The 26,013-nt window shown below is 49.9% G+C and overlaps 1 protein-coding gene across 3 annotated transcripts in view; it reads right to left on the reverse strand.

Annotated features, from left to right (window-relative positions):
• Positions 1-15,336, reverse strand: part of PPP1R9B (protein phosphatase 1 regulatory subunit 9B) — a 78,990-nt gene extending 63,654 nt beyond the window's left edge. Inside the window, exons 1-2 of one of the 3 annotated variants that reach the window (XM_082194352.1) lie at positions 15,250-15,336; positions 13,010-14,964 (exon numbers count right to left, since the gene is read on the reverse strand). In XM_082194352.1, the coding sequence (XP_082050478.1) occupies positions 13,010-14,467 (1,458 nt within the window). In that variant the 5' untranslated portion in view covers positions 14,468-14,964; positions 15,250-15,336. Of the gene's footprint in view, positions 1-13,009; positions 15,045-15,092; positions 15,204-15,249 lie in introns of those variants that run through there. The other 2 variants (XM_082194351.1, XM_082194350.1) reach the window with 2 other exon arrangements.
• Positions 15,337-26,013: the final 10,677 nt, after the last annotated feature.

Genomic DNA, 26,013 nt, shown 5'->3' on the forward strand with positions numbered 1-26,013 from the left:
CCCAGCCCATCTGGCTGGGCTTCCCCAGCCACTCTGGGCAGCTTGCAGCACAACTCAGAACATACTAAAAGATCAAACATTAAAAAGCTTCCTTCTACAGGGCTGCCTTCAGATGTCTTCTAAAAGTCAGATGGCTGTTTACTTCCTTGACATCTGAAGGGAATGTGTTCCACAGGGAGGGTGCCACTACTGAGAAGGCCATGGTCAGAGGGAGCAGAATGGGAGGAGGTGTCAGACGTTGAAGAGGTAACAGTGTTTTGTGAGCAGGAAGGAGCTGTGGCAGAGGGCAGTTCAGAATCAGAGGCAGGAGCAGAGGTTGGAGAGGAGCGGGGCAGAGGCAGAGATCTGGCAGGCTGCTGAAGAAGCCAGGGGGTCTCCCCCTCCTGCTGTGACCAGCTCCCCTTCGGCTGGCCTTCCCAGAACCCGAAGAGGTATGAAGAGGGCAGAGCAAAGACAGATAAGACGAAGGAGTCTCAGATTGCTTAGGAAGGAACTGGGGGGAGAGGAGACTTAAGGAGCTGTGGGGAGGCAAGAGCAACAAGTGAGTTGCTGGGCTCACTAGGCCTGGACTCCAGAGCTGTTTGTGTCTTTGAATAAAGACTTAACTTCACTGACGCTGTGTGTGACTTATTACTAGCCTGCTCCTGGCTCCCACCCACTTGACACCCCGCCGGTCACTGTTGTCTGCTGCACGTGTGCCGACATACGCCTGTGTTAATTTACACAAAGCACAACTCACTGAGAAGTGCTCTGATGAAAGTTTGGTTGAAATGAGCAGGAGCCCATTACCAGCTGACCCTTCCTTGAGCCTTGATGGGTTGTGCAAATTGGGATATCTGAGCAGACGGGGTCAAACTAAGCCCGCCTCGCCCATGCTTCTGCCCTTAAAATCACCCCAAAGTCCCAAGTTGAAACATCTCGAGGAAGAAGAAGAAGAAGAAGAAGAAGAAGAAGAAGAAGAGGAGGAGGAGGAGGAAGAGCTGGATAAAGGTGCAGGAAAGGACAACCAAATTTGATCAGGGAGGGAGCTGAGGCAATTCCAAGAAGGAAAAGTTAACGGTTGGGTCTTTTTAATTTAGGGGAAAGGCAGTGAAAGGGGGGAACGGGAGAGATAGTGCATAAAACTTATGCACAGTATTGAGCAAATGAGGGGAGGGGGGAGGGGAGGAGAAAGGGGGGGGGAGAGAGAGAGAGAGAGAGAGAGAGAGAGAGAGAGAGAGAGAGAGGCAGGGGGAAAGTCCTCAGCCCCCCCCCCCCCGCTCTCATAATGCTATGACTTGTGGTTACCCGATGAAATTGATTGACGGGAAGTTCAGGACAGAGAAAAGGAAGCACTTCTTTGCACAGCATGCAATTAATTTGTTGAATTCATTGCCGTACAATACGGTGCCAGCCAACATCTCGGATGGCTTTCAAACGGAAGTGGGGATGCTGAGGCCCTGGGAATGTTGTCAAACTCCAATTCCCATCAGCCGCAGTCAGTACGGTCAAAGGTTGGGGATAATAGGAGTTGTAGTCGAACATTTGGATATCTGCAAGGTCCCCGTCCCTGTCTCCCGATCTCTGTGTTCTGCCTGGATTACTTTGTTTTCTATCTTCTCTAGAGCAGTCCTCCAAGACCTAGCAGCCCATCCTCGCAAGCACTGTGGACCCTCGCAGTCCATCCTCCTTGGGGGCAGGGGTACCATTCCCCTGTTGCCAGGCCTTGTGGACACCTGTCGGGTTGCCTGCTCTATAGGCGAACAGCACACCCTCTTCCCCATCAGCCCCTCTGATCCGGCACTTGTTAGGCCATTTGTCACAGGACACGGGTCTCTCCTCCTTTCGAACATATATACCCTTCCCTTGAACATCCAGATTGAGGGAAAGCGGAGAGCAACTAAAGCTGGCCAGCAGGAACGGGAAAAGGGGCTATTGTCTAATAATTTGCGCTGTTTGGCTTATCCCCAGTGCACAAAGAGTCCACCTGATGCTACGTTGCAAGGCTGAGCAGATGGCCCATCAGCCTGAAAACGGGGGCCACCTAGGAAGAGGATAACCCAGCTTCCTCTCCTGGGGTGGGAGGCGTGGGAGGATTATAGCAGCAGGGGGTTAATGACAGCAGACAATAACACCACTCCAAGGAACCCTGTGGGCCAACATAGCCTGTGAGAGAGCACTGCTGCAGGACATGCGGCTCAGTTCCAATTTCCCTACACGAACATGATAGGGTTGGACCAATTTTGCCCCTGAAAACTATCCTCAAAAAAACAGTAGCGGGTGGCTTGGTGGAGGCTGCCCTACCAAAATGAGGAGGCGGCAGGGAGGGTGGCACAGTGCGGTCCCGGCAGCAGGAGCTCCGGATCGGCTCTGCTGATGCGTCTGCACTGCACCCATCTCGCTGCCACCACGTCCCTCCCGATTAGCAGCCGTGATCTACCCAAATGCGAATCTGTTTTTAAACACAGGATAAGGAGTCTCTATAGGAGTATGCTGTGTTTTTAAATGGGGTTTCAGAGTTTTTAGGGGGTTTTGAATGTCTTATGTAGATTTTTCAGTTTCATTGTTCTGTATGGGACAATGACAATAAAGATATCGTATCGTATCGATCCGCCTGCCAGGACAGGTAAGCGCCTTCTCCCCACCTGGCTGTCCGCTATCGCTCGCAATTCTCATTTGCCAATTCTGCTGTAAACGGCTGCATGTTTGCCAGCTGTCTTCAACACCCCACCCTATCTGATTTCATTGTTTTGGTATCTTGCAGGTTGATATTTGACAGTGATCCATTGCTGACGTGCAGCGGTATTTAGCATCTCACCCTGCTGATAGCTGGTATATGAAGGCGGATGCTGAACTGTCTTTGGCAAAGGCTTTCTACTTTGGTTTACCTTCCAAGGAACCCTGGCCCCCGTTACCAGACTCAGAATAAGCACCCAGCACCCTCGGGAAGCTGCCATGACCCTGGCAGCCTGACATGGCCCAACCACACACATCTAGGATTGGTGTTGTGCCATTTTAAATATTCCACAGAATGGGCTGCCTCTTTATCCTTTGCCTCAAAGGGTTCTGGGCACTACAACCAACTTGGATGGCTTTGAAAACAAGTGGACAGATTCACGGAGGCTAGCGCTATCATTGGCTACTAGCTATGACAACAATATTTGCCCACTATGAGACTCACGTTCTGCTAGTAGGCAGCCCATAAGCATCTTTTGGGGTACTGGACTAGGTAGACCTTTGGTCTGATCCAGCAAGGCTCTTATGATCATAATATGAAGGGAATCTGAGATTTCTGGTTTCATGGAGTGGTGGGGATGGACCGCTGTAGTAATAATAATAATAATAATAATAATAATAATAATAATAATAATACCCCACCCATCTGACTGAGTGGCCTCAGCCACTCTGTGTAGCTTCCAACCATTTATAAAACCACAGTAAAACATCACACATTAAAAACTTCCCTAAACAGGGCTTCCTTCACATGTCTTCTAAAAGTCGGATAGTTGTTTATTTCCTTGACATCTGATGGGAGGGTGTTCCACAGGGCAGGCGCCACCACCGAAAAGACCTTCTGCCTAGTTCCCTGTAACCTCAATTCTCACAGTGAGGGAGCCTCCAGAAGGCTCTCAGAGCTGGACCTCAGTGAATGATGGGGGTGGAGACACTCCTTCAGGTATACAGGGCCGAGGCCATTTAGGGCTTTAAATATCAGCATTTAAACTTTGAATTGTGTTTGGGAGCCAATGTGAGAGCCAATGTGATCCTTTAGGACCTGTGTTACATGGTCCTGGCAGCCACTCCCAGACACTAGTCTACCTGCCTCATTCTGGATTAGTTGTAGTTTCCGAGTCACCTTCAAAGGTAGCCCCAAGTAGAGCTCATTGATGTACTCCAAACAGGGACTGGGAAATCTGGATTTATTTCCCAGATCTACCTTGGAACTGTTATAGGGCCTTGAAATTACTGCAGTTTTTCAACCTCAGTTCCCCCCCTGTAAAATATGGAGTTTTGAATAGGAATATAACGTGCCAAAAACTCTCTGAAACTGGAAAGTCTTTGCTTCCCCGCACATCAGTCGCTGAGCAAGTGTGTAATTATGACATGTTCACAAATGTTCTAACTGATCATGGAGAAGGTGACAGCAATGGAATATTATCCACCAGTGCAGGCTCCTGTCAGGGAAATGAAAAGATAGGCCCGGCTAGCAAGGAAACGTTACACAGCATCTGGGAATTGTTGGGGCTGCGAGCAGTTGGGAGAAGAAAGGGTGTTGACAAAGGAAGAGAAGCTGGAATAGGTGCAGAATTTGGGACAACTGCTGAAACCAGAATTTCAAATCAAACTGCCCATCCCTGAAGAGAGCCAAAGTGTGATGTCGTGATCACACCAGGACACGGAGGCTTAGATCAAATTCCTGCTCAGCTATGAACCTCTCTGGGTGACCTTGCCCATTCTCTCTCTCTTTCTCCTGGCCTACTTCCCAGGGTTGTTGTGAGGAGAAAGGGGAAGGTGACCATGGAAGCCGCTCGTGAACGAGTAAGAGTAGTGGATTAATTTTTGACCAGGTCTTCATTTGAGCCAAGACTCTGCTTCAGAATCTGAATTCAGCAACAAGAGCTCAACTACAGTGGTACCTCTGGTTAAGAACTTAATTTGTTCTGGAGATCCGTTCTTAACCTGAAACCGTTCTTAACCTGAGGTACCACTTTAGCTAATGGGGCCTCCCACTGCTGCCGCGGCACGATTTCTGTTCTCATCCTGAGGTAAAGTTCTTAACCCAAGGTACTATTAATGGGTTAGCAGAGTCCGTAACCTGAAGTGTCTGTAACCTGAGACGTCTGTAACCCGAGGTACCACTGTAGTTGCAAAAACAAAAACAACAAAAAAAACCTTCTGAAGCAAGCAGAAGCATCAGTCAGAAACTTCATGGTAAGGTCTGATGATAAGTTAGCAGGAGAGGCTGTAAGGTTTAGTTGCATCCTCTTTCCACTGAAGCTTTCACCAGAGACTAAAACCCACCACCCCGCCCCTGACAGATCACCGGGGTTGACTAAAGGACATACCACTGAGTAGGTCTCATATGCACACAGGCAGGCTAGCTTCCTCTTTCCCCCTTCTGTAGAAGTCGCAAAACATATTTAAAGATGGCTTTCCCTTTCAGTTTGGACCTTAAAAGAAGCAGGAAGCTACCCTTTCAGGGTGATGCGTTTCCCACTAGCAAACAATCCCCGCCGTCGGTGCCAACTCATCTCGTATACTTGTCTCAACTTTGAAACCTGCTTTGGCTCTTGTATGCTAGATGAGAAAACACTGCGTTCCCACATGTGAGAAAAAATAAAATCTCAAAGTTGAGACTCTTAATCTCAGGGTCGTGGGTTCGAGCCTAACATCAGGCAAAAGATTCCTTCATTGCCTGGGGTTAGACTAGATGAACCTTGGGGTGCCTTTAAACTCTACAATTCTACGATTGATTATATGTTTTGGAAAGTTGTTTCGCCCTCCGCTTGGATGCCTCTTATGATATCACAACCAAATTTTGCATGAAGGTTCCAGGGATCAAGGAGCAGAGTTGTTGTTTTTTTGTCAATGTTTGGATACAAATGGGTGCCATTTTGAATCAAGATGGCGGACTGAACCTTCCAAAGCTGGTTTGAAACACCGATTTCAAAACTGCGCTGTTTTTGTTGCTTAGTATTCCTGAGCAAAGCTGGGTATGCGGCTGCTAGTATGAAACAAAGCAGGAACATTCCCTCCTAACCACAAGATCTGGATCTAGTTGATTAAATTAAGCTGTTTCTCACAGGTGTGATTTGCCCCCTGCCATTGCGACCTTCCTTGGTGTAGTGCCACTGCTGGGAATACACTCCCTGAAAGAATGTCTCCTTCCTCCTGGGTGGCACATTTGACTGGCAAGGGTAGCAAAGCATTGTGTGACCATGTCGGGCAACATGCACCATGCCATCTCCCCCCCTTTAATGTTTTTGTTGCTGTTCAAATAAGAGTTGTTTGGGGCTACACCTAAAAAGCTGCCTTTCCCCATTATGAACCTGCCTGGATACTGAGAACATCACCTGAGGCTCTTCTGTGAACACCACATCCCAGGGAAGTTCAGAAGGTGGTGCGGAGAGACTGGGCCTTCTCTGCAGTGACCCCCTGTTTCTGGAATTCTCTCCCCAGGAAGGCCTGCCTGGTGCCAACCTTGTCATCGTTTCAGTGCCATGCAAATAACATTTTTGTTATCCCAGGCACTTGGGAAGCACAAATGCTGGTGTAGTGTTAGATCTATTTTTAATATCCTATCTGATTTTATCATTGGTGATTGTTTTTTACTCGGTTATAAATGACTTTAGAATATTTTTTAGCGGGAAGCAATACATTATTGTTGCTATTATTTGCCCTTCATCCATAGCTCTCAGGGCAGTTCACAACATAAAATCACAACATGAAAACACACAACATACATAATAAAATCAAAAACAGGCCAATAACCCCCGGCCCCATCCCACAACACATTTAAAAGGGCATTGGATGGCAATCAGCCCAAGGATTGGTTGAAGGGGAACATTTTCGCCTGGCGCCTAATTGTGTATAATGATGGCACCAGCCAAGTCTCCCTGGGGAGAGCATGCCACAAATGGGAGCCACCACAGAAAAGGCCCAGTTCTTGTGTTTCCACCTCTGAGGAGAGGAGGCATGCAAAGAGGGGCCTCAGATGATGATTGCAGGATCTGGGTTGGTTCATATGGAGAAAGGCGGTCCTTGAGGTATGGTGGTCCTGAGCCATCTAAAGCTTGATAGTTCAAAACCAGCACTTTGAACTGGTCCCAAAAAACTAATTGGCAGCCAGTGCAATTGGGCCGGGATCAGTGTAATATGCTCAAACCGCCTTGCCCCAGTGAGCGATGTAATAAACCTGCATCTAAACCATTGGCAATGAAGCTCTCCAAACTAATATACAGTCAACTGCTGGGAGGGCACAGACTGGAGCAGGAATATGATGAGCTGCTCTTCCTACAGACCACAGTTCACCTGCAGAACTAGCTTGAATAAAAGAAGACAGGAACAGATTTCTCACCACCACAGAGGCTGGGACCAGCGGCATTTCCTTTCAAGATAGGATTCACCGTTAACCAAATCTCTTCATCCACTAACACAGGCGTAGGAAACCTGAGCCCCAAAGGCCAAAGGCATCCTTCCCATCTCTTTCTGACTCTCAAAACTCTCTCCAGGCCTCACCCCTCGCTGGTCCTGCTTCATAGTGCAAGGGTTTTTGCCTGGCTGGGATGTGTCCTTGAATGCTGATTGTGCCTTTTGCTGGTCTGTTCGCAGGTTAAAGAGGAGCATGTGAGTGTGTGCAGAAACTAGGCTACTGAACAAAGGTTAAATTTGCATTCATTGCCCCACCAGTTTAATGATGATGATTTATTACTTATACCCCGCCCATCTGGCCGGGCTTCCCCAGCCACTCTAGGTGGCTTCCAACAGAATATTAAAAACACAATAAAACATCAAACATTAAAAACTTCCCTAAACAGGGCTGCCTTCAAGTGTCTTCTAAAAGTCAGATAGTTGTTTACTTCATTGACATCTGAAGGGAGTGTGTTCCACAGGGCAGGCGCCACATCCAAGAAGGCCCTCTGCCTAGTTCCCTGTAACTTCACTTCTCGCAGTGAGGGAACCACCAAAAGGCCCTTGAAGCTGGACCTCAGTGAAGGTGGAGACGCTCCTTCAGGTATACTGGGCTGAGGCCATTTAGGGCTTTAAAGGTCAGCACCAACACTTTGAATTGTGCTCGGAAATGTACTGGGAGCCAATGTAGGTCTTTCAGGACCGGTGTTATGTGGTCTCGGCGGCCACTCCCAGTCACCAGTCTGGCTGCCGCTTTCTGGATTAGTTGTAGTTTCTGGGTCACCTTCAAAGGTAGCCCCACGTAGAGCGCATTGGAGTAGTCCAAGCGGGAGATAACCAGAGCATGCACCACTCTGGCGAGACAGTCTGCGGGCAGGTAGGGTCTCAGACTGCATACCAGATGGAGCTGGTAGGCGGTTGTACTGGACACAGAATTGACCTGTGCCTCTGTTCCTACCCGCCACTGGCACACAGCCCCGGGAAAGCTGGAAATGTGGCCCTTGAGCTAAGAACAGTTCCTCCCCGCTGCACTAACCTATCAGCAGAGACCCAAAGCGGACGAGGGGCAAATCCAGGCCAAGCCCACTAAGCAAGAGAAACAGGAAAAAGACCAAAGAAGACCCACCCTTCAGGGTCACCGGCAACGGGGGAGGTTTCCTTCCCAGCCACACATGCGGCAAATGTCGTGCCTTCTGTTCAGCACAAGGTTCGCCCACGGAGTCTCCCTAAAAGGAATTTCACGAGCACAAAAGACCTGCCAGGCATCCTGCCGCTTTCCGTGGAAGTCCTCGCTGCCTAAGACGCCTCGCTGCCCGGGGAGCAACAACAAACGCTGCCCCCAACTCCAGAGAAGGACAAAGTGCACCGTCCCCAAAAGGCTGGCCAGGTTTATATTTTGCTACCTGAGACAGAACATCCCGCAAGCACCTCTCCTAGGGAGCAAAAAATGCCACAGAAGTAACCATGCCTGAGGCATCTGATTCAGTCTGGCCAATGACAGAGCCGGCCTTGCCAATGTACTAGACTAGGTCAAGGTTACCTGCTTTATCTCCCTGAGCAACTTTGTTGTTTTCTTGTTGTGTTGGCATTTGGAAGATTTAATTGTTCTCTGTGGGGGTCTAACACTCAGCTCCCTTCCATGGGTAAAACACATAAAGCAAGACGGCTCTGTTCACATGTAAATTGCGGTGGCCCCTCTTTTGGAGTTGGTGATCAGGGATCTTAAAACCCCAGGGTCTTAAAATCTGGCCCTTGAGCCTATAAGCTAGTGCATTCTGTCAGCTCCCAGGCAGCCTGACTGGAGCAATACTTCCTCTTCTGCCAGGGAGCAGTCCCATATGCCATGACCTGGTGCCAGGACGTTGGCTAAGACAGAACGATGCCAGAAGGGCAAAGAACATAAGAAAAGCCTGTTGTATCAGGTCCACGCCAGCATCCTGTTCTCACAGTCGCCACCCAGAGGCCTGTGGGGAAACCCGCGAGGCCTGAGCAGAAGATCACTCTCCCCTCCTGTAGTTTCCAGCAATAGGTACAGTCATACCTCAGGTTACAGACGCTTCAGGTTGCGTTTTTTCAGGTTACGGACCTGCCAAAACCCGGAAGTACAGAACAGGTTACTTCCGGGTTTCAGTGCTTGCGCATGCGCAGAAGCACTAAATTGCGCTTTGTGCATGCGCAGAAGCACCGAATCACAACATGTGCGTGCGCAGAAGCAGCAGTGCAGGTTGCGAATGTGCCTCCCACACGGATCACGTTTGCAACCCCGAGCGTCCACTGTATTCAGAAGTATTACTGCCCACAAGCTTCAAGGGCAGAGCAGAGTCATCGTGGTGAGTAGCCACTGACAGCCCTCTCTCCTCCATGAATTTCTCCAATCTTTTAAATTCACCCAAATTGGTGGCCTTTCCTGCCTCCTGAGGGAGCGGGTTCCACAGAGCAGTGGCGTAGCGTGGGTTGTCAGCACCTGGGGCAAGGCAAGTAATTTGCGCCCCCTAACCCGTGGATTTGCGCCCCCCAACCCGTGGATTTGCACACCCTAACCCCCAGATGTTGCGCCCGGTGCGGCCGGCCCCCCCTGCACCCCCCACGCTACGCCACTGCCACAGAGTAACTATGCACTGTGAGAAGCTAAGAGCTTTGCTGCATCACATCAAAGATCTATCTAGCCCAGCATCCTGACCCCATGGCAACCAACTAGATTCCTATGGAAAGAGCACGGCTGCAACATTGCTCTCCCATTCCTGTTAACTTATTGGCTCAGGGCACCTTCTTTGCAGCGTTAGAAACTCATATATATAAGCTAGGTGCCGCACGGCATCTTAAACCTACGTAGGTTACGGTCACCACAATGGAATGTCTGGGGCTGGACTAGATGGCCCTAGGGTTCCCTTCCAATGCTACAATTCCACGATGCTATGATCTCGACAACATTGATGGGCTGTAGCTTATTCTGGCAATGGTTCACTTGTCCCAGAATGCAAGAAGGAGAATCACACACAGGGGGGACGGAATTGGTATTAACTTTGGACCAAGGCAGAGGTTTCCTAAACTGTGGTTGCTAGCCTGGCACCCAGAAAACTCTACATAGTCACAACCGGACTCACACCTGGCATTTGGTAAATTTTGAACACTGCTTCTTTGCCCCTGCCATCTGCTCGTGGGACATTCACCCATGTTCCCACGTTCTAATCTCTCTCCAGACGTATTCCTTTTTTGTCCCAACTACCCAAAGAACCCAAAACGACCTGTGTTTCTCCCCCTTTATCTTCACGACAACCTGGCGAGGTGGGTTAGGCTGAGAGATGGGGGGCAGACCCAGGAAGCTTTGCAGCCAAACAAGGATTTCAACCAGGGTCTTGCTGGCCCGGCTGCAACCCACTAACCATTACAACACACCAACCATTAAGTGGAGATATCATGGGCAACCTGAGTTAATGATCTATGTTGAATCCTATCTCAGAACCTGAAAACGTTGGCCTGATTGACCATCTCCTTCTGTCCAGGTCTGTGACCCCATGGGCACCCGCCAGAGGGCTGTCATGTCCCCCTGCCTCAGGTTCCCAGTGCTGGCCTGAACATGGATCTGATTCGGATGACAGACATGTCAACCCACTGGAGGGGAGACCCTTCAGCAACAGCCCCTTCTACACTGACCAGGCCTGAAGATGTGGCTCTTGCATATGAAGATGATCACCATGCAGAATCTCCTGTGACCGAAGAATAGGCTACAGGCCCTTTAAATATTGCCAGTAGCTCTCTGGGGTCAGAACAGGGGGGGCAGAGCTACTGGAAAGTCAAACCCTGCTGGCCTTTCAAAGGCTTCAGATGACCCTAAGCCTTCTGCTGAGACAACATCTCCCCAAGCTCAGCACGCAGGGCCTAGTGGGAGCTGTCCGTGGTCCTGATTTGCCTCGCCTTACCACACCCCTGGACAAGGCTCTGGTTATTGATTGCCCTTCTCCCTGTGGGCCCCAGTCCCCAGCAGAACAGGAGAGCTGCCATTTATTTCCCTCATCTAGTGAAAACTAGAGAGTCTTCCTGCCTCCAGATTCACCCCTGGCAAAGCTGGCCTTTTGCAGGGGAACAAAACCTGGCTGCTTAGGAATTATGGCCAGTACGCCTTTGATCCTTGCAAGGTGTTGAAGAGCGGAAAGGTAGCCAATCGATAGCAACTCTGAGAGGGAATAAGGGGCATTGGGGCGGCAGGAGGGCTGGAAAGGAACAGATGGCGGTGAGCCATCTCCCTGAATTTGTGTCGGTGACATCTCTCCCCCCCTCCCCTCCCCTCTCCCTCCTTCTTCCAGAAACATGCAGCCCCCAGCCGAGGTGGGATGGAGTGTGAGAAACAGAGATTTCACATCCAATGTGTTATCCCCTTTACTACCAGCAGCCAGACAGAAACGGGTTCATTAATAATCCCTCCCTCGCCCTGAGCGTTCCATAAAAGCAGTGGTTTTGAAAAAAAAAGGGGGGAAGGGATGGAGAATGGTTTCTCCCTCTTCCACCCCCAGACTGCTTTGCAATATCAAGTCCCCTCAGCAGCATCTCCCTGTCTGCCGAAATCTCAGGCTAGGGAACGGTCTCCTTCAACCCCACCCATTCCCTGATTTTCCACCCTACACAAATACTCTCTCTCTCCCCCCCCCCTAGGATTCTACAATGGAAAGGGGAAAAGGGGGGGATTGAGTGAGAGTAGGGGCAGGGGCACTCCAAAATACTGTCACTCTCTGCCATGATACTGTCTGGCCTATTGGTCCTAAAACCACCTTTGCACAGATAGTCTGGAGTCCTGTGGATCTGCCTCAGAGAGAGGCCAGCCCTGTTAAAAGCAGCAACCAGACCCCTTTTTTTCCTGCCCCTTAGGATGAGAGTTTTGCTTTGCTGTTCTTGAACGGAACCTTCCCTCCGGTGTTTCCAGAGCTCCCAAAGTTCAAAATAAAAACACATATATGCAAAAGGGGAACACACAACCCCTTTCCTGTCGGTCTGTAGTCCTCAAGTAATCGTTTGCTATAGGCTTTTCGATACCAAGGCCTTCTCATTGGAAATCTTCCTGAGGAGAGGGTTGGTGTGGGGAGAAAGCCCATCTTTAGGCCTGGTCCTCCCCAACAGGCCAGTGGGTTGTGGGAGTCTGTGCCATGACTGGGCCAATCCAGGTGGCAGGTTTGTGCAGCTCCACACAAACAAGTGCATGTCTATTTACACGCCTTTCCTTTCATGTAGAAATCTAGCTGATCAGGAAGAAGGTGGAGCTTCATGCCTTCTCCTTGGTATGGCATGTACAGGGAACATATTTATCAAACACAAGGTAATTTTTGGATGGAGCAGCCACCCCATCAAGCAAACTCGGCTTGCAGCCTTTGTGGAATTACAATCGAGATACAGGGACTCAGAAAGCTGCCTTACACTGGGTGAGACCTCTGACCATCTTCCTCAGTATTGTCTACACTGACTGGCAGCAGCCCCCCAGGATTTCAGGCAGGGGTCTCTCCCACCTGTCAATGTCACGGGCTGCACCTGAGACCTCTTGCGTGCAAAGTAGATACACTATCCCTGAGCTGTGGCCCTTCCCCACCTCATAAGCTACATGTGAGAACTAGGCCAAACCCAGAGAGGCCAAACTGAGGGGTAGCTCAGTTGGTAGAGCATGAGACCCTTAATCTCAGGGTCGTGGGTTTGAACCCCACATTGGACAAAATATTCCTGCACTGCAGGGCATTGGACGAGATCATTCTCTTGGTTCCTTCCAACTCTAAAATGATTTGAAGATTCTAGCTCGGAAAACTCACTGACAGTGACCCCCAGCAGCCGACGGACTTCCCAGACCCAAGAACAGCTGAGCCTTGCCAAGCCCAGTTGTACGTCCTACCTGCTCAGAACATCTCATGGCTTGGCCTACCTGGATGGGAGCAGTGCTGAAATGGATCTTGCGGTTGGGGGCAGCCTCCTCCTCTTCCGACAGCCCGGCGATCTCCATGCAGCTGGATTCCGGCGCGTACAGTCCATCGGCGTCTTCGTCTTCATCCAGCCCGCTCCCTCCCGAATCCTCCCCCAGCCCGCTGTAGGCACTGATGTCCACCAGGTCAGCCTCGGAGAAGTCCTCTCTCTTCGACTCGTCGCACAAGTCATTCTCCTCTGGCCCTTCCGCCTTGGCCCCTTCCTCGCCGAAAGCGTCCGCCAGAGGGTCTGGCGTCTCCAGGTGCCTCTCGCCACCCGGCCGGCCGTTCTCCAAGGCGGCGTGGACCGTGACCTCGGCCTGGATCACCTCTGCCCGGTTCGCCTCACCAAGGCCTTTGGAAGCGGCTTTGCTGCGCTCTTCGGCAATTGCCGCCTCCACAGCCACCTCGGCCGCCTCAAACTCCTGCTCCGAGTCCCCGCTCTCCTCCACTTCTACGGGCTTGATCTTGCGCACCTCCTGGACCTTCTGGGGACGCAGACCTCCCGCGTTGCCATCCCCCGGCTTCGCCGTTGTCCCTCCACCGGCAGGAAGTTTGGCCTGGCTCTTGTCAGCCTCGGGCAGCCTGCCTCTCGCCTGGAGAGCAGTAGGCCCATCGCTGCTACTACTACTACTACTTCTCCCTTCCGCTTTGGCCCCTTCTGGGGCCTGGAGGAAAACCCTGGGCCTCTTGGGGACAATCTTGGAGTTGAGGGGCCCGACTTTCCCAGGGGCCTTGTGGAGGTTGTTCCTCAAGTCGGCCTTCTCAAAGACGGCACTGAGCTGGCTTACGGTGGGCGACACGGCCTCAGTGTCCAGCTTGTCCAAGGACTCCGTGCTGCCGTTGAACCTCACCACCACGTCCAGCTTCCTGTCCTGGAACCCGGCCCTCTCCTTCCTCAGCAGAAGCTTGTTGCTGGTCTCCTTCTCCTGCAGGCTCCTCTCAAAGATCTTCCTCGTCTCCTGCAGCTTGGAGAGCGGCTTGTCCGTCTTGGAGTCGAAGCGGCTCACCCTCTCGGACACGCTGGTGCCCAGCTTCAGAAGGGCGCTGTGGTCCACGTTTTCGTTCAGGCTGCTGGCCCGGGGCAAGGACAGCCGCACGGGCTTCTCCTTCATCTTGGCCAGGTCAATGGCGCCCTCCCCGGCGGGGCCCGCCGTCCCCATCTGCAGGAACATGTTCTTGATCCGGTGGACATTGGAGCCATACTTCTTGTTCCGGGCTTTCTTGGCCTCCTCGCTCTCGGCGTTGCCAAGGGCATCCTTGGTGGCTTTCAAGGCCTGGATGCCAGCTTCGTAGGCATTCCGGTGAGGCGAGGCACTCCGTAGGCTCCCTCCTCCGCCGCTGCCGTTGTTGCCGCCGCCACCGCTGCCACTGCTGCTGCTACTGCCACCAGGACTATTCTGGGGCTCAGTCTTCATCATGGTTCAGCGAATCTTCGGGTGTCCTGGACACCACATAGCCCCACGTTTGGTCCTCTTTCCACGCGCCCACCCTTCCTCCGATTCCCCCTCCGAGCTGCCTCTTCCCAGACGAGCTGCGGCAGCGGATTCACATCGCGAGAAACAAGGGATGGAGGGGAAGGGGGGGGCTAAAGCACGCTTCTCCTTCTTCCTCCTACAACACGGCGTTCATTGTGTCAGGGAAATGTGGTCAGCGGGGGCGGAGGAGAGAACGTTTCCAAAAAAAGAGAGGCTTCTTTTCCTTACCGATGGTTACAGGGAAGCGCGACCCTTCAGGCTCGGATCAGCTCAGGCCCACTGTTCCCGGCTGCTCGGATGCGTTACGCCTCCCCTTCATCCCTTTGCCTCCCTCTCTTCCTCTTCTTCCTCCTCCTCTTGTTTCTGGTCGCTCTCTCAGTCTTTGCAGCCCGATGGTGGTGGAGACCCGGCGCTTCTGCGAACGGCGCAGCCTGTCGCTCCTAAAAAAAATAAATTAAAAATATAATAATGATAAGGTTGGGGGAAGAGAGGAGGGGAGAGAGAGAAGGGAGGGGGGGCAAACCCGAGAGAAAATTCCCGCTGGGTCTTAAAGAGATCAGATTCTCACCCCTCTCTCGCGCGCCTTGTCCACCCCCCTTTTTTCTGCTGTGGCAGGAAAGGAAGCTAAACGGCAGCCAGCGACGCGCTCTTCTTCCTCCTCCCCCTGCGCGTCCGCGCCGCCCTCCGCCTCCCTCGCCATTGAAAGAGAGAAAAACCCACTGAACTCATCCACCCCGTTGCAACAGGGAGGGAGGCAGGCACGGCCATCCTATCCCTTCCCCGCCCCCTCCCCGGCCGACGGATTATTAAAAGAAATAACAGCAAGCGACGCAATCCATCCCCTTCTTCCGCGCGTTTTTGCGCTAAAATGCGTAAAGCAACGCGCGCCCTGCACTTGCTCCGAAATAGGATCAAGCGCGGCCGGAGAGATTTGCCACCTTGATCCCTAGCGCGCAGTTGGGGACGTGTAACCCAGGGATCCGGCTGCAGATTGTTGGGGGGGGCGCACGGGACAGATCCCTCGGAGAGGAGAGCGCGCCCCGGGATCTTTGGCGGTGTTGCAAAAGCCGCTGGAATGGAATGGGGACCTTTAGGAGGCCTAACTGGAAATGTCACAGAATTAGAAGGAGGCTGGCTCGCTATTGTTTGGTGAATTTTTAGCTGGGCCTAATATAACGGTAGTGCTTCACCATGGGATATGGGGGGGGGGGTAATTCTCATGGGCCAACTCTTCTCCCCATTATTGCAAATATGCAACTGCTTAACTAGGTGCTTTTTTAAAAAAAGCAAACGAAAATATAAATATATAATGTGCCTCAACTAGTGAGAAAATGATTTGTACTGAGGACCTCCATTCATAAGACATCTATTCTAACTAGCGTAAATGAAAATTTAGATTCTATACAACGTCTTGAAAGGACCTAAAGCCCAGTTTTCGAAACTCCCGTTCTAGGCGCATTTTGCGACAGGAAATTTCATTAGTGCGAGCAGTTTTTGAGCACTGGACGTAGTACCGGGCCTAAGATTTTGGATGAAAACTGCAGAGAGGAAGGAAAGGAGGACATTTTTCTGCCTCCCCACTTCCAGCTACTCTCTGAAAACTAGAGAAGAGACCCTCTTAAGAATATTAGGAGGGTGGGCAGGGGAAGGACCAGACCATATGAAAAATGAACATAACATTTTAGCTGCGGTTCATTCATTTTTCAGCTTTGTGTTCTTATATACGTATAAAAAAGTGCGCCCAGACATTCCGTTGTTGTGCCCATAACCCTAGGCTTAAGGTGCCATTTACCTCCTAGCTTTTTCATATCTCAGTTTCTAACACTGCTGAAATCACCAGCTCCTCTAACAGAGTTTGCTATGTATTGTCCTACTCCAAAATGTAGGCCAATGTAGCTAGCTGTGCGTTAAACCACAGAGCCTAGGACTTGCCGATCAGAAGGTTGGCAGTTCGAATCCCCGTGACGGGGTGAGCTCCCATTGCTTGGTCCTTGTTCCTGCCAACCTAGCAGTTTGAAAGCATGTCAAAGTGCAAGTAGATAAATAGGTACCACTCCCACGGGTAGGTAAACGGTGTTTCCGTGCGCTGCTCTGGTTCGCCAGAAGCGGCTTAGTCATGCTGGCCACATGACCCGGAAGCTGTACGCCGGCTCCCTCAGCCAATAAAGTGAGATGAGCGCCGCAACCCCAGAGTCGGTCAGAAGTGGACCTAATGGTCAGGCGTCCCTTTACCTTTACCTTTAGCTAGCTTGTTTGGACAGTGGCAAACTGAGTTGATCCCAGTTTTTAACTGCTGTATGTTTATCATGGGCAATCCATTATCAATGGATCATGGGCAACCCATTATCAATAGCAATGCTGATTGACAGTGCCGTTTACTTGTTCATTCTCACAGCCCCCCTGTGAGGTAGGCTGTGGGCAGCTTAGGGCAGCAAGGGGGCTTGGCAGTACAGTTTGTGGGTTTTATTAAGGGACTACCATCCCCTGCAAAATGGCAAAAAACCAAAACCAAAAAACAAACCACAAAAAAACACAAACACACAATGGAAAATTGTTTCTGCCACTGTGATTTTGGCTTTTGTGTAGTTTTTAATGCATATATATATATAATTTTTGTCCAATGCTTTGGTAATAAATGTTTCTATGCAGTTGCAGCAAAGAAGTATTTTTTTAAAAAAAATATAAATAAACACGTTGAGCATTGACTGATAAATCTGAAATTGTTCACAGCATGGTGCCATGAAGCCAGCTTCAAGTGGCCTCTATATGGCGAGTGTTTCTTTTGAAATAGCCTCTAGTTATCTCATGGACAATTACCTTTTTAAGAAAAACAAACAAACAAAAAGCAAACCCCATTATTGTATGCATGTGGTCTGGGCTGGACTGAGGTTTGATGAGGCCCTAAGCTACTGAAGGTAATGGGGCCCATTATATGTCCAGCTGTCCTTTGTGGACAACAAATTGTTGCTGTTTTTTGTGTTGAATATATGCTCTATGGTAATTTATGGACCTCATAGGTATCTAAAGCCATTTGCACACATTGCCATGCAACTAGTCCATGCAGAATGTAGGCACCCTATATATAGAAAGGAGCAAACCAGTGGTATTTTAGGGAGCAGGCTAGCAGGCAGGCCCATTACTTACATCATAGGAGCCTACGCAACACAAAACACTGTTGCTGTATGTAGGTTTTATTTGATTTGTTTTTTATCTTATATTTTAGAAATGTACATCCAGTGCTTTTTTTCCTCTTTTTTTTTGAGGGGGGGGGCAAGAGAGTAGGGCCCTAAGCTACAGCTTGTTTAGCTTATACGTAAATCTGGCACTGCATGTGGTCACGTAATATAAGATCTTATAATATAAGATAATGAGAGGCACAAATACAAGATGGGTGACACCTGGCTTGAGAGCAGTACATGTGAAAAGGATCTAGGAGTCTTGGTTGACCACAAACTTGACATGAGCCAACAGTGTGACGCGGCAGCTAAAAAAGCCAATGCAATTCTGGGCTGCATCAATAGGAGTATAGCATCTAGATCAAGGGAAGTAATAGTGCCACTGTATTCTGCTCTGGTCAGACCTCACCTGGAGTACTGTGTCCAGTTCTGGGCACCACAGTTCAAGAAGGACACTGACAAACTGGAACGTGTCCAGAGGAGGGCAACCAAAATGGTCAAAGGCCTGGAAACGATGCCTTATGAGGAACGGCTAAGGGAGCTGGGCATGTTTAGCCTGGAGAAGAGGAGGTTAAGGGGTGATATGATAGCCACGTTCAAATATATAAAAGGATGTCACATAGAGGAGGGAGAAAGGTTGTTTTCTGCTGCTCCAGAGAAGCGGACACGGAGCAATGGATCCAAACTACAAGAAAGAAGATTCCACCTAAACATTCGGAAGAACTTCCTGACAGTAAGAGCTGTTTGACAGTGGAATTTGCTGCCAAGGAGTGTGGTGGAGTCTCCTACTTTGGAGGTCTTTAAACAGAGGCTTGACAACCATATGTCAGGAGTGCTCTGATGGTGTTTCCTGCTTGGCAGGGGGTTGGACTCGATGGCCCTTGTGGCCTCTTCCAACTCTATGATTCTATGATTCTAAGATCTCTAGTGCTCACACAGTGCGTTCCAGTTACCTTGAGCAATTCCTGCTTGCCTGGGTGCGAACCACTCACGCCGTGTGCAAGTGTTGTGGCAGCTATCCCAGACTCCTTTGCAACAAGGGCAGCTGTGCATAGGTCCCTGCATATTGCTTCGCTGCCTCCATATTTTGATCTGGGACATTTCTTCAGCTCCTAGAGAATTGTCCCAGCCTGGGCTGACTCTCAGGAGAACTGGCAGATCCAGCAGCAACTAGGTTTGGATTTCTATGCTCTGTCTTCCCTGCTGTAGTCTGATGTTCTATACTGGCATAGATGCTTCCACACTAAACACAGCTCCAACAGACTGATGGGAGCATTTGACGATGACTTATACTGAGACAGACCATTGGTCCATCTAGCTCAGTAGTGGCTGGCAGCAGCCCTCCAAGGTTTCAGGTAGCGCTACCTGGAGATGCCAGGGGGGTTGAACCTAAGACCTTCTGCGTGCAAATCGGATGCTCAGCCGCTGAGCTATGACTCCCACAGAGCCGTAGCTGGGTGATCTTGCGCCCCTGGCAGAACCATCCAGATTGCGCCTCCTTTTGTTGTTTAGTCATTTAGTCGTGTCCGACTCTTTGTGACCCCATGGACCAGAGCATGCCAGGCACTCCTGTCTTCCACTGCCTCCCGCAGTTTGGTCAGATTCATGTTTGTAGCTTCGAGAACACTGTTCAACCATCCCGTCCTCTGTCGTCCCCTTCTCCTTGTGCCCTCCATCTTTCCCAACATCAGGGTCTTTTCCAGGGAGTCTTCTCTTCTCATGAGGTGGCCAAAGTATTGGAGCCTCAGCTTCAGGATCTGTCCTTCCAGTGAGCACTCAGGGCTGATTTCCTTAAGAATGGATAGGTTTGATCTTCTTGCAGTCCATGGGACTCTCAAGAGTCTCCTCCAGCACCAGAATTCAAAAGCATCAATTCTTTGGCGATCAGCCTTCTTTATGGTCCAGCTCTCACTTCCATACATCACTACTGGGAAAACCATAGGTTTAACTATACGGACCTTTGTCAGCAAGGTGATGTCTCTGCTTTTTAAGATGCTGTCTAGGTTTGTCATTGTGTTGTCTTTGTCCATGGAGTTTTCTTGGCAGGGATACTGAAGTGGCTTGCTGGTTCCTGCTCCAGGTGGATCACATTTGGTCAAAACTCTCCACTATGACCTGTCCATCTTGGGTGGCCCTGCACGGCATAGCTCATAGCTTCCCTGAGTTATTCAAGCCCCTTCGCTATGGCAAGGCAGTGATCCATGAAGGGGATTGTGCCCCCTAGCCACAGCCAAATCAGCTCTTCTTTCCGCCTCTCCTCCAACCCCCCAGCCTCCACCCATTCAATTCACCCTCTGTTTAAAACCTTTTATAGACATATTTATGAACATATTTTAAGCCAATTTTGTGCCCCTTCCTCGCCTGTGCCCCTGGCGGGGCCCCACTTCGCCACCTCCTAGCTACAGCCTTACTTCCCTACATTTGATGTTGAAAGCCTCTACTTCAATCTGAAGTGTGTGCTTTATGAATCACAATGCAGTAGAGAATGGGGAAGGCAGCACTTTTAAACTGAGTGCCTGATCTTTTAATTTAATTTAATTTTTCGGTTTATAAGTCACTTGCCACGTACGGTGCTTCCAAGCGACTTAGACAAATTTAAGAGCATAAAGCAGGCATAGGCAAACTCAGCCGTCCAGATGTTTTTGGGACTACAAGTCCCACCATCCCTGACCACTGTTAGCTAGGGATGATGGGAGTTGTAATACCAAAACATCTGGAGGGCCGAGTTTGCCTATGCCTGGCATAAAGCATTGCAAATCCAAAGGAGCAATATGTCGTGATTAAAAAATAAATAAATCCAGTGACCCAGTCCAGTAAAACAGCAAGAAAAACATGCAATGCATCGACAGCAAAATCAGCATTATCTGTCAAATGTCTTGGAGAATATGCTAGAAGATCCTCGCCAGTGGGCCGTACCTATGTTCTGCTTAGAAAAATACCTATTAAAATTAACGGACCTACGTTTGTTAGGTCCTTTCATTTCCATGGGTCTCCTCTGAGTATTATTGGATACAACCAATCAGGCATCCTTTCCATTTCACGGCCTTTTCACATACAGTGGTGCCTCACAAGACGAAAAGAATCCGTTCTGTGATTCTCTTCGTCTAGCGGTTTTTTCGTCTTGCGAAGCAAGCCCATTGATGGATTAGCGGATTAGCGCTATTAGTGGCTTTTAGCGGCTTTTAGTGGCTTATCTGCTGATCGGATCAGCTGATAAGCGTCTTAGCGGCTTAGAAAAGGGGGGGGAGGGGAAAAAACCCGCAGGAACTCGCAAGACATTCTCGTCTTGTGAAGCAAGCCCATAGGAGATTCGTTTTGCGAAGCACCTCCAAAATGGAAAACTCTTTCGTCTTGCGAGTTTTCCGTCTTGCGAGGCATTCGTCTTGCTGGGCACCACTGTATTAAGGAGCAGCAGAGCCAAGTTTCCCACTGAGGGTAGATACATCCATTAGGTTGCCGTTCACCAACAAGTAAATTTGTAAATATATGTTGCAATCCATTCCCCCTTTAGGAACTTCCAAGGGCAGCTGTTCTGCAACTTCTCTCAACACAACAAACAATACAAGCAACACGCAGACCAGTATACTAGATATCACTGTAACTCTTATTGCATAACATACATGATTTAGTAACAAAAACAAAATGTGTGCACTTGTAAATTCTCTAATACATTTGAAATCAACTGAACACACGTCTGTCAATCTTTGAAAGTCCGCAGAAGTATAATAAATCTATGGTTGGAACAAAGTAATAGATGCTATGCTGCGGGCTAAGCGGTAAAACTTTTTTTAGGAGTTCATGGTGCCGAAGTAGTAGGTGAATAACAACAGACTGTTTCGCTGGAATCTTCTTCAGCACAACCCAGTGGCGTAGCGTGGGGGGTGCAGGGGGGGCCGGCCGCACCGGGCGCAACATCTGGGGGTTAGGGTTAGGGGGCGCAAATCCACAAGTTAGGGGGTGCAAATCCACGGGTTAGGGGGCACAAATTACTTGCCTTGCCCCGGGTGCTGACAACCCACGCTACGCCACTGGCACAACCCATAGATTAGAAAAATGCACAAGGAGCAGTGGTCATGTGGATATGTAACCACTGTTCACAGGGGTTTGTTGCAACACAGGGGTTTGTTGTTCTGTACTGCAACTTCTCTTGGCAGATTCCCCTATGACTGCGCTGATTTTAGTGACTCCCACCTCCCGACTGTTGAACCTCAGTCGACTTTTCTGTAGTTTATATCCATCGCCCAGTCTTTTCCCATCCTGGGTGCCCTCCAAAATGGAACTACAACTCCCATCAGCCCCTGGGATCAGCACGTGCTGGCTGGGGCTGATGGAGGTTGTAGTCCCAAACAAATGGAGCTTTGGGGAAAGTTGTGGTCCTCAAGTGAAAGCCAGCCATGTGTGGAAGCAGGCTGCCGTCACAAGCAGAGCAAGTATACTCCATACATTTAAATCAACCTACACAAACCCCTGCGAAGAATCCTGGGAACTTTAGTTTACCCCCCCCACAGAACTACAATTCCCAGCACCCTGAAACTATAGTTCCCATGCTTCTTTGGAGGGGGACTTTAGATATATGGTGTGTACGCAACCCCCAGTGTACAAGAGCCTGTTTATGAAGAGAGGGGAAGGGTTATTAATGGTTTGCTCCTAAGGATCACAGTGCACCCCAAGTTTGCACCGTTTCCTCACGAGCTGAAGAAAACTGATGCATGCAGCAGCTTCCCTTCAGCTCGTGAAGCAAGCTCTGGGGATATGGGTCGTAGCTTCTTGTTGGGAAAATATTGATCCCCAACAGCACGGGGATTGTGCAGCGTGGCCAAAGCAAACAAGCAAACAAGCAAGCGAGCCCCCGGTCAGCCACAGAAGCGCCCATCACCCCCGAGGCTACGCAGAGATGCTGAGGGCGCAAGGACCCTGCGGGAAAATGCCTGAGCAAAGCTTGCCTCCCAGACTACGCGGTTTCCTGCGTCTTTCCCCCCTTTTTTGAGGTGTGCGCAAAGCAGCCTTCTTTCCCGTTTCCTCTTTTGCAGTCAGTCTTATCAGCTGCTGCAGATTCTCCAACGAGAGCGGAGGAGGACGCATCAGTTTTCTCCATACACACGAGCTGGAGCCAGTTATTTTGGCTGCCTACACCTTTAAAGCACAAAGCACATTCCTCCAACTCCCCCCAACCCCAAAGAATTCTGGGCGCTGTAGTTTGCTAAGGGTCGCTGGGAATAGTAACCCCGTGAAGGGTAAACCACAGTTCCCAGAATTCTTTGAGGGAAAGGCTCTGCTTGATTGGGGAGGTGGTTAGGACTCCTTCTTCTATAGCTCTCAAAGCTCAGAGGGGCCTGAATGTTCACACCTCTCTCCCTTTCCAGGATGCTTTTGGAAGTGGCGGTTTCTTTGCAGTGAAGTGGAAGGCACTCTGCGCATGCTCAGAGGCACTTGCTTCTAAATTACTGATTCATAAGTACCAGCTGCCTTGAGACTGGGGACGAAAGTGATGTGGAAATGGGAAAGGCACAGAACCTGTAGGTTCGGCCACTTGCGTAATTTCCCCCTCTGCCACATGGCCTCTGGTTACAGTAGTACCTCAGTTTACAAACTTAATCCATTCCGGAAGTCTGTTCTTAAACCGAAACCATTCTTAAACCGAGGCGCGCTTTCCCTAATGAGGCCTCCCGCTGCCAGTGCCCTTCCACTGTTCGGATTCCATTCTTAGACCGAGGTAAAGTTCGCAAACTGGTACACTACTTCCGGTTTTGCTGAGTCCGTAAACCGAATCGTTCGTAAACAGGGCTGTTCTTAAACCAAGGTACCACTGTATATTCCCCTGGTGTGCCTCACATCCCTTCCTGCTGGCCAGCCCTTCTCTCCTTCCCGCCATTTCCCACTACTGTATGTTTCTCTTCTTACATAAAGGTCTGCTCAAAATTCCGCAAAAAACCCAAAAGAGTGACAATGCGATTGCCATGCAAGAAAACCCCCAGGTGGGTGGAACTCATGTATCGCAAGCCCCTGCTGCACACATTGCACAGGAAATGTGAAAGAGGAAATGCAAACCGCAGATGCTTTCACTGGCACTTCCTCCCTCTGCCGCCGCTTCTTGAACACCCAAAGCCACAGCAGACACACATGACGGGGAAAGACTCCATGTGACAGAGGGAGGAACTGCCATTTCTCAAAGCTACGGTGGGTGCCTTCCCAATTTCCACCTCACTGAGGACTAGGAGCATAAGTAGAGCCTAGTGGCTCAGATGTGAACAAGGACACAGGCAGGCATGAAATCTGAGTAATATATATGTGCAAATTAGAAACCATCATAACCATTTTAATAATACAGACAAACAATACAGTGGTACCTCTGGTTAATTACTTAATTCGTTCCGGAGGTCTGTTCTTAACCTGAAACTGTTCTTAACCTGAAGCACCACTTTAGCTGATGGGGCCTCCTGCTGCCGCTGCACTGCTGGAGCACGGTTTCTGTTCTTACCCTAAAGCAAAGTTCTTAACCTGAAGCAATATTTCTGGGTTAGCGGAGTCTGTAACCTGAAGCGTATGTAACCTGAAGCGTATGTAACCCAAGGTACCACTGTACACCACTCATAACCCCCCCCCTGCCAACATTTCTCCGATGAAAATAGGGACGTCTCAATACATAATTATTATTTTACTATTTATACCCCACACATCTTACTGGGTTGCCCCAGCCACTCTGGGCAGCTTCAAATACAGTGGTACCTTGGGTTTAAGAACTTAATTCGGTCTGGAGGTCTGTTCTTAACCTGAAACTGTTCTTAACCTGAGGTACCACTTTAGCTAATGGGGCCGCTGTGCTGCCACCGCACGATTTCTGTTCTCATCCTGAAGCAAAGTTCTTAACCCGAAGTACTATTTCTGGGTTAGCAGAGTCTGTAACCTGAAGCGTATGTAACCTGAAGCATACGTAACCCGAGGTACCACTGTATATATAAAAACACAATAAGATATTAAACAACCTTCCCCATACGGGATTGCCTTCAGATGGCTCAGGGTGTGTGTGTCAGATAACTCCATACCTTTCAACATTTCTCCAATGAAAATAGGGACATCCTAAGGAAAAGGGGGACACTGGTGGCGCTGTGGGTTAAACCACAGAGCCTAGGGCTTGCCAATGAGAAGGTCGGCGTTTTGAATCCCCATGACGGGGTGAGCTCCTGTTGCTCAGTCCCTGCTCCTGCCAACCTAGCAGTTCGAAAGCACATCTAAGTACAAGTAGATAAATAGGTACTGCTCTGGCGGGAAGGTAAATGGTGTTTCCGTGCGCTGCTCTGGTTCGCCAAAAGCGGCCTAGTCATGCTGGCCAAATGACCCGGAAGCTGTACGCCGGCTCCCTCGGCCAATAAAGCGAGATGAGCGCCTCAACCCCAGAGTCGTCCATGACTGGACCTAATGGCCAGGGGTCCCTTTACCTTTAAGGAAAAGTGGGACATTCCGGGATCAAATCAGAAACCGGGACGGCTTCTCTAAATCAGAGACATCCCTGGAAAATAGGGACACTCAGAGGGTCTGTACATCTTTCACTAGCAGGGAAGGCTATGACCATATGACCTCTCTGCTATCTTCTGGCTTGTCCTCTGCAAAGTAGGCCACCCAAACTGCATCATGAATTCAAAGGCTTGCTGGATAGGAACCACCCCTTAAAGTTTTGCACCCTGCCTGGAGTCCCCTGTTGCATCCTGCGCACTCACACGCAACGACGTCTCTGGCGGTGCAGCAGTGTGCAGACAGCGTGCTGCTGCTAAACGTGGGTGACTCCGTGGCAGCCGACTGTGAGTTCAACCTCCGCATGGGCTTGTAGGTCATGAGGGGAAATACCTGGGCACAAGGCTCTTAGAATAGCCTTACGTTAGGATTTAGGTGTGCTAATCCAGGCCTGGAATAGAACGGTGCTGCGTGGAAGGGGACCCGCCCACCTGGTGCTGTTACCTGTAATATACCTGCCTCTGCCGCAGAGCTAGCTGGCTATTTCTAGCAGGGCCTTACGGAGGAAATATTGACCCATATTGACTTTCCAGGAAAGCACCAACTTAATACAGGTAGGTAGGTGCTGGAGGTTTAACATCAAAAATACCTGATTGAGGCTTATGATGCGAGACATATATTATTTTTGGTCTGAAGTGGTTATGCCTTGTTGGAATCCTTGATATTTACAGGTGTCCGGGTACAATTAAATAACAACAACAACAATTTATTTATACCCCACCCATCTGACTGGGTTTCCTCAGCCACTCTGGGCAGCTCCCAACAGAATACAGTGGTACCTCGGGTTAAGAACTTAATTCGTTC

Source organism: Podarcis vaucheri (genome assembly GCF_965113315.1).
Source record: "Podarcis vaucheri genome assembly, chromosome: 13".
In the NCBI taxonomy this organism is placed as follows: Eukaryota; Metazoa; Chordata; class Lepidosauria; order Squamata; family Lacertidae; genus Podarcis; species Podarcis vaucheri.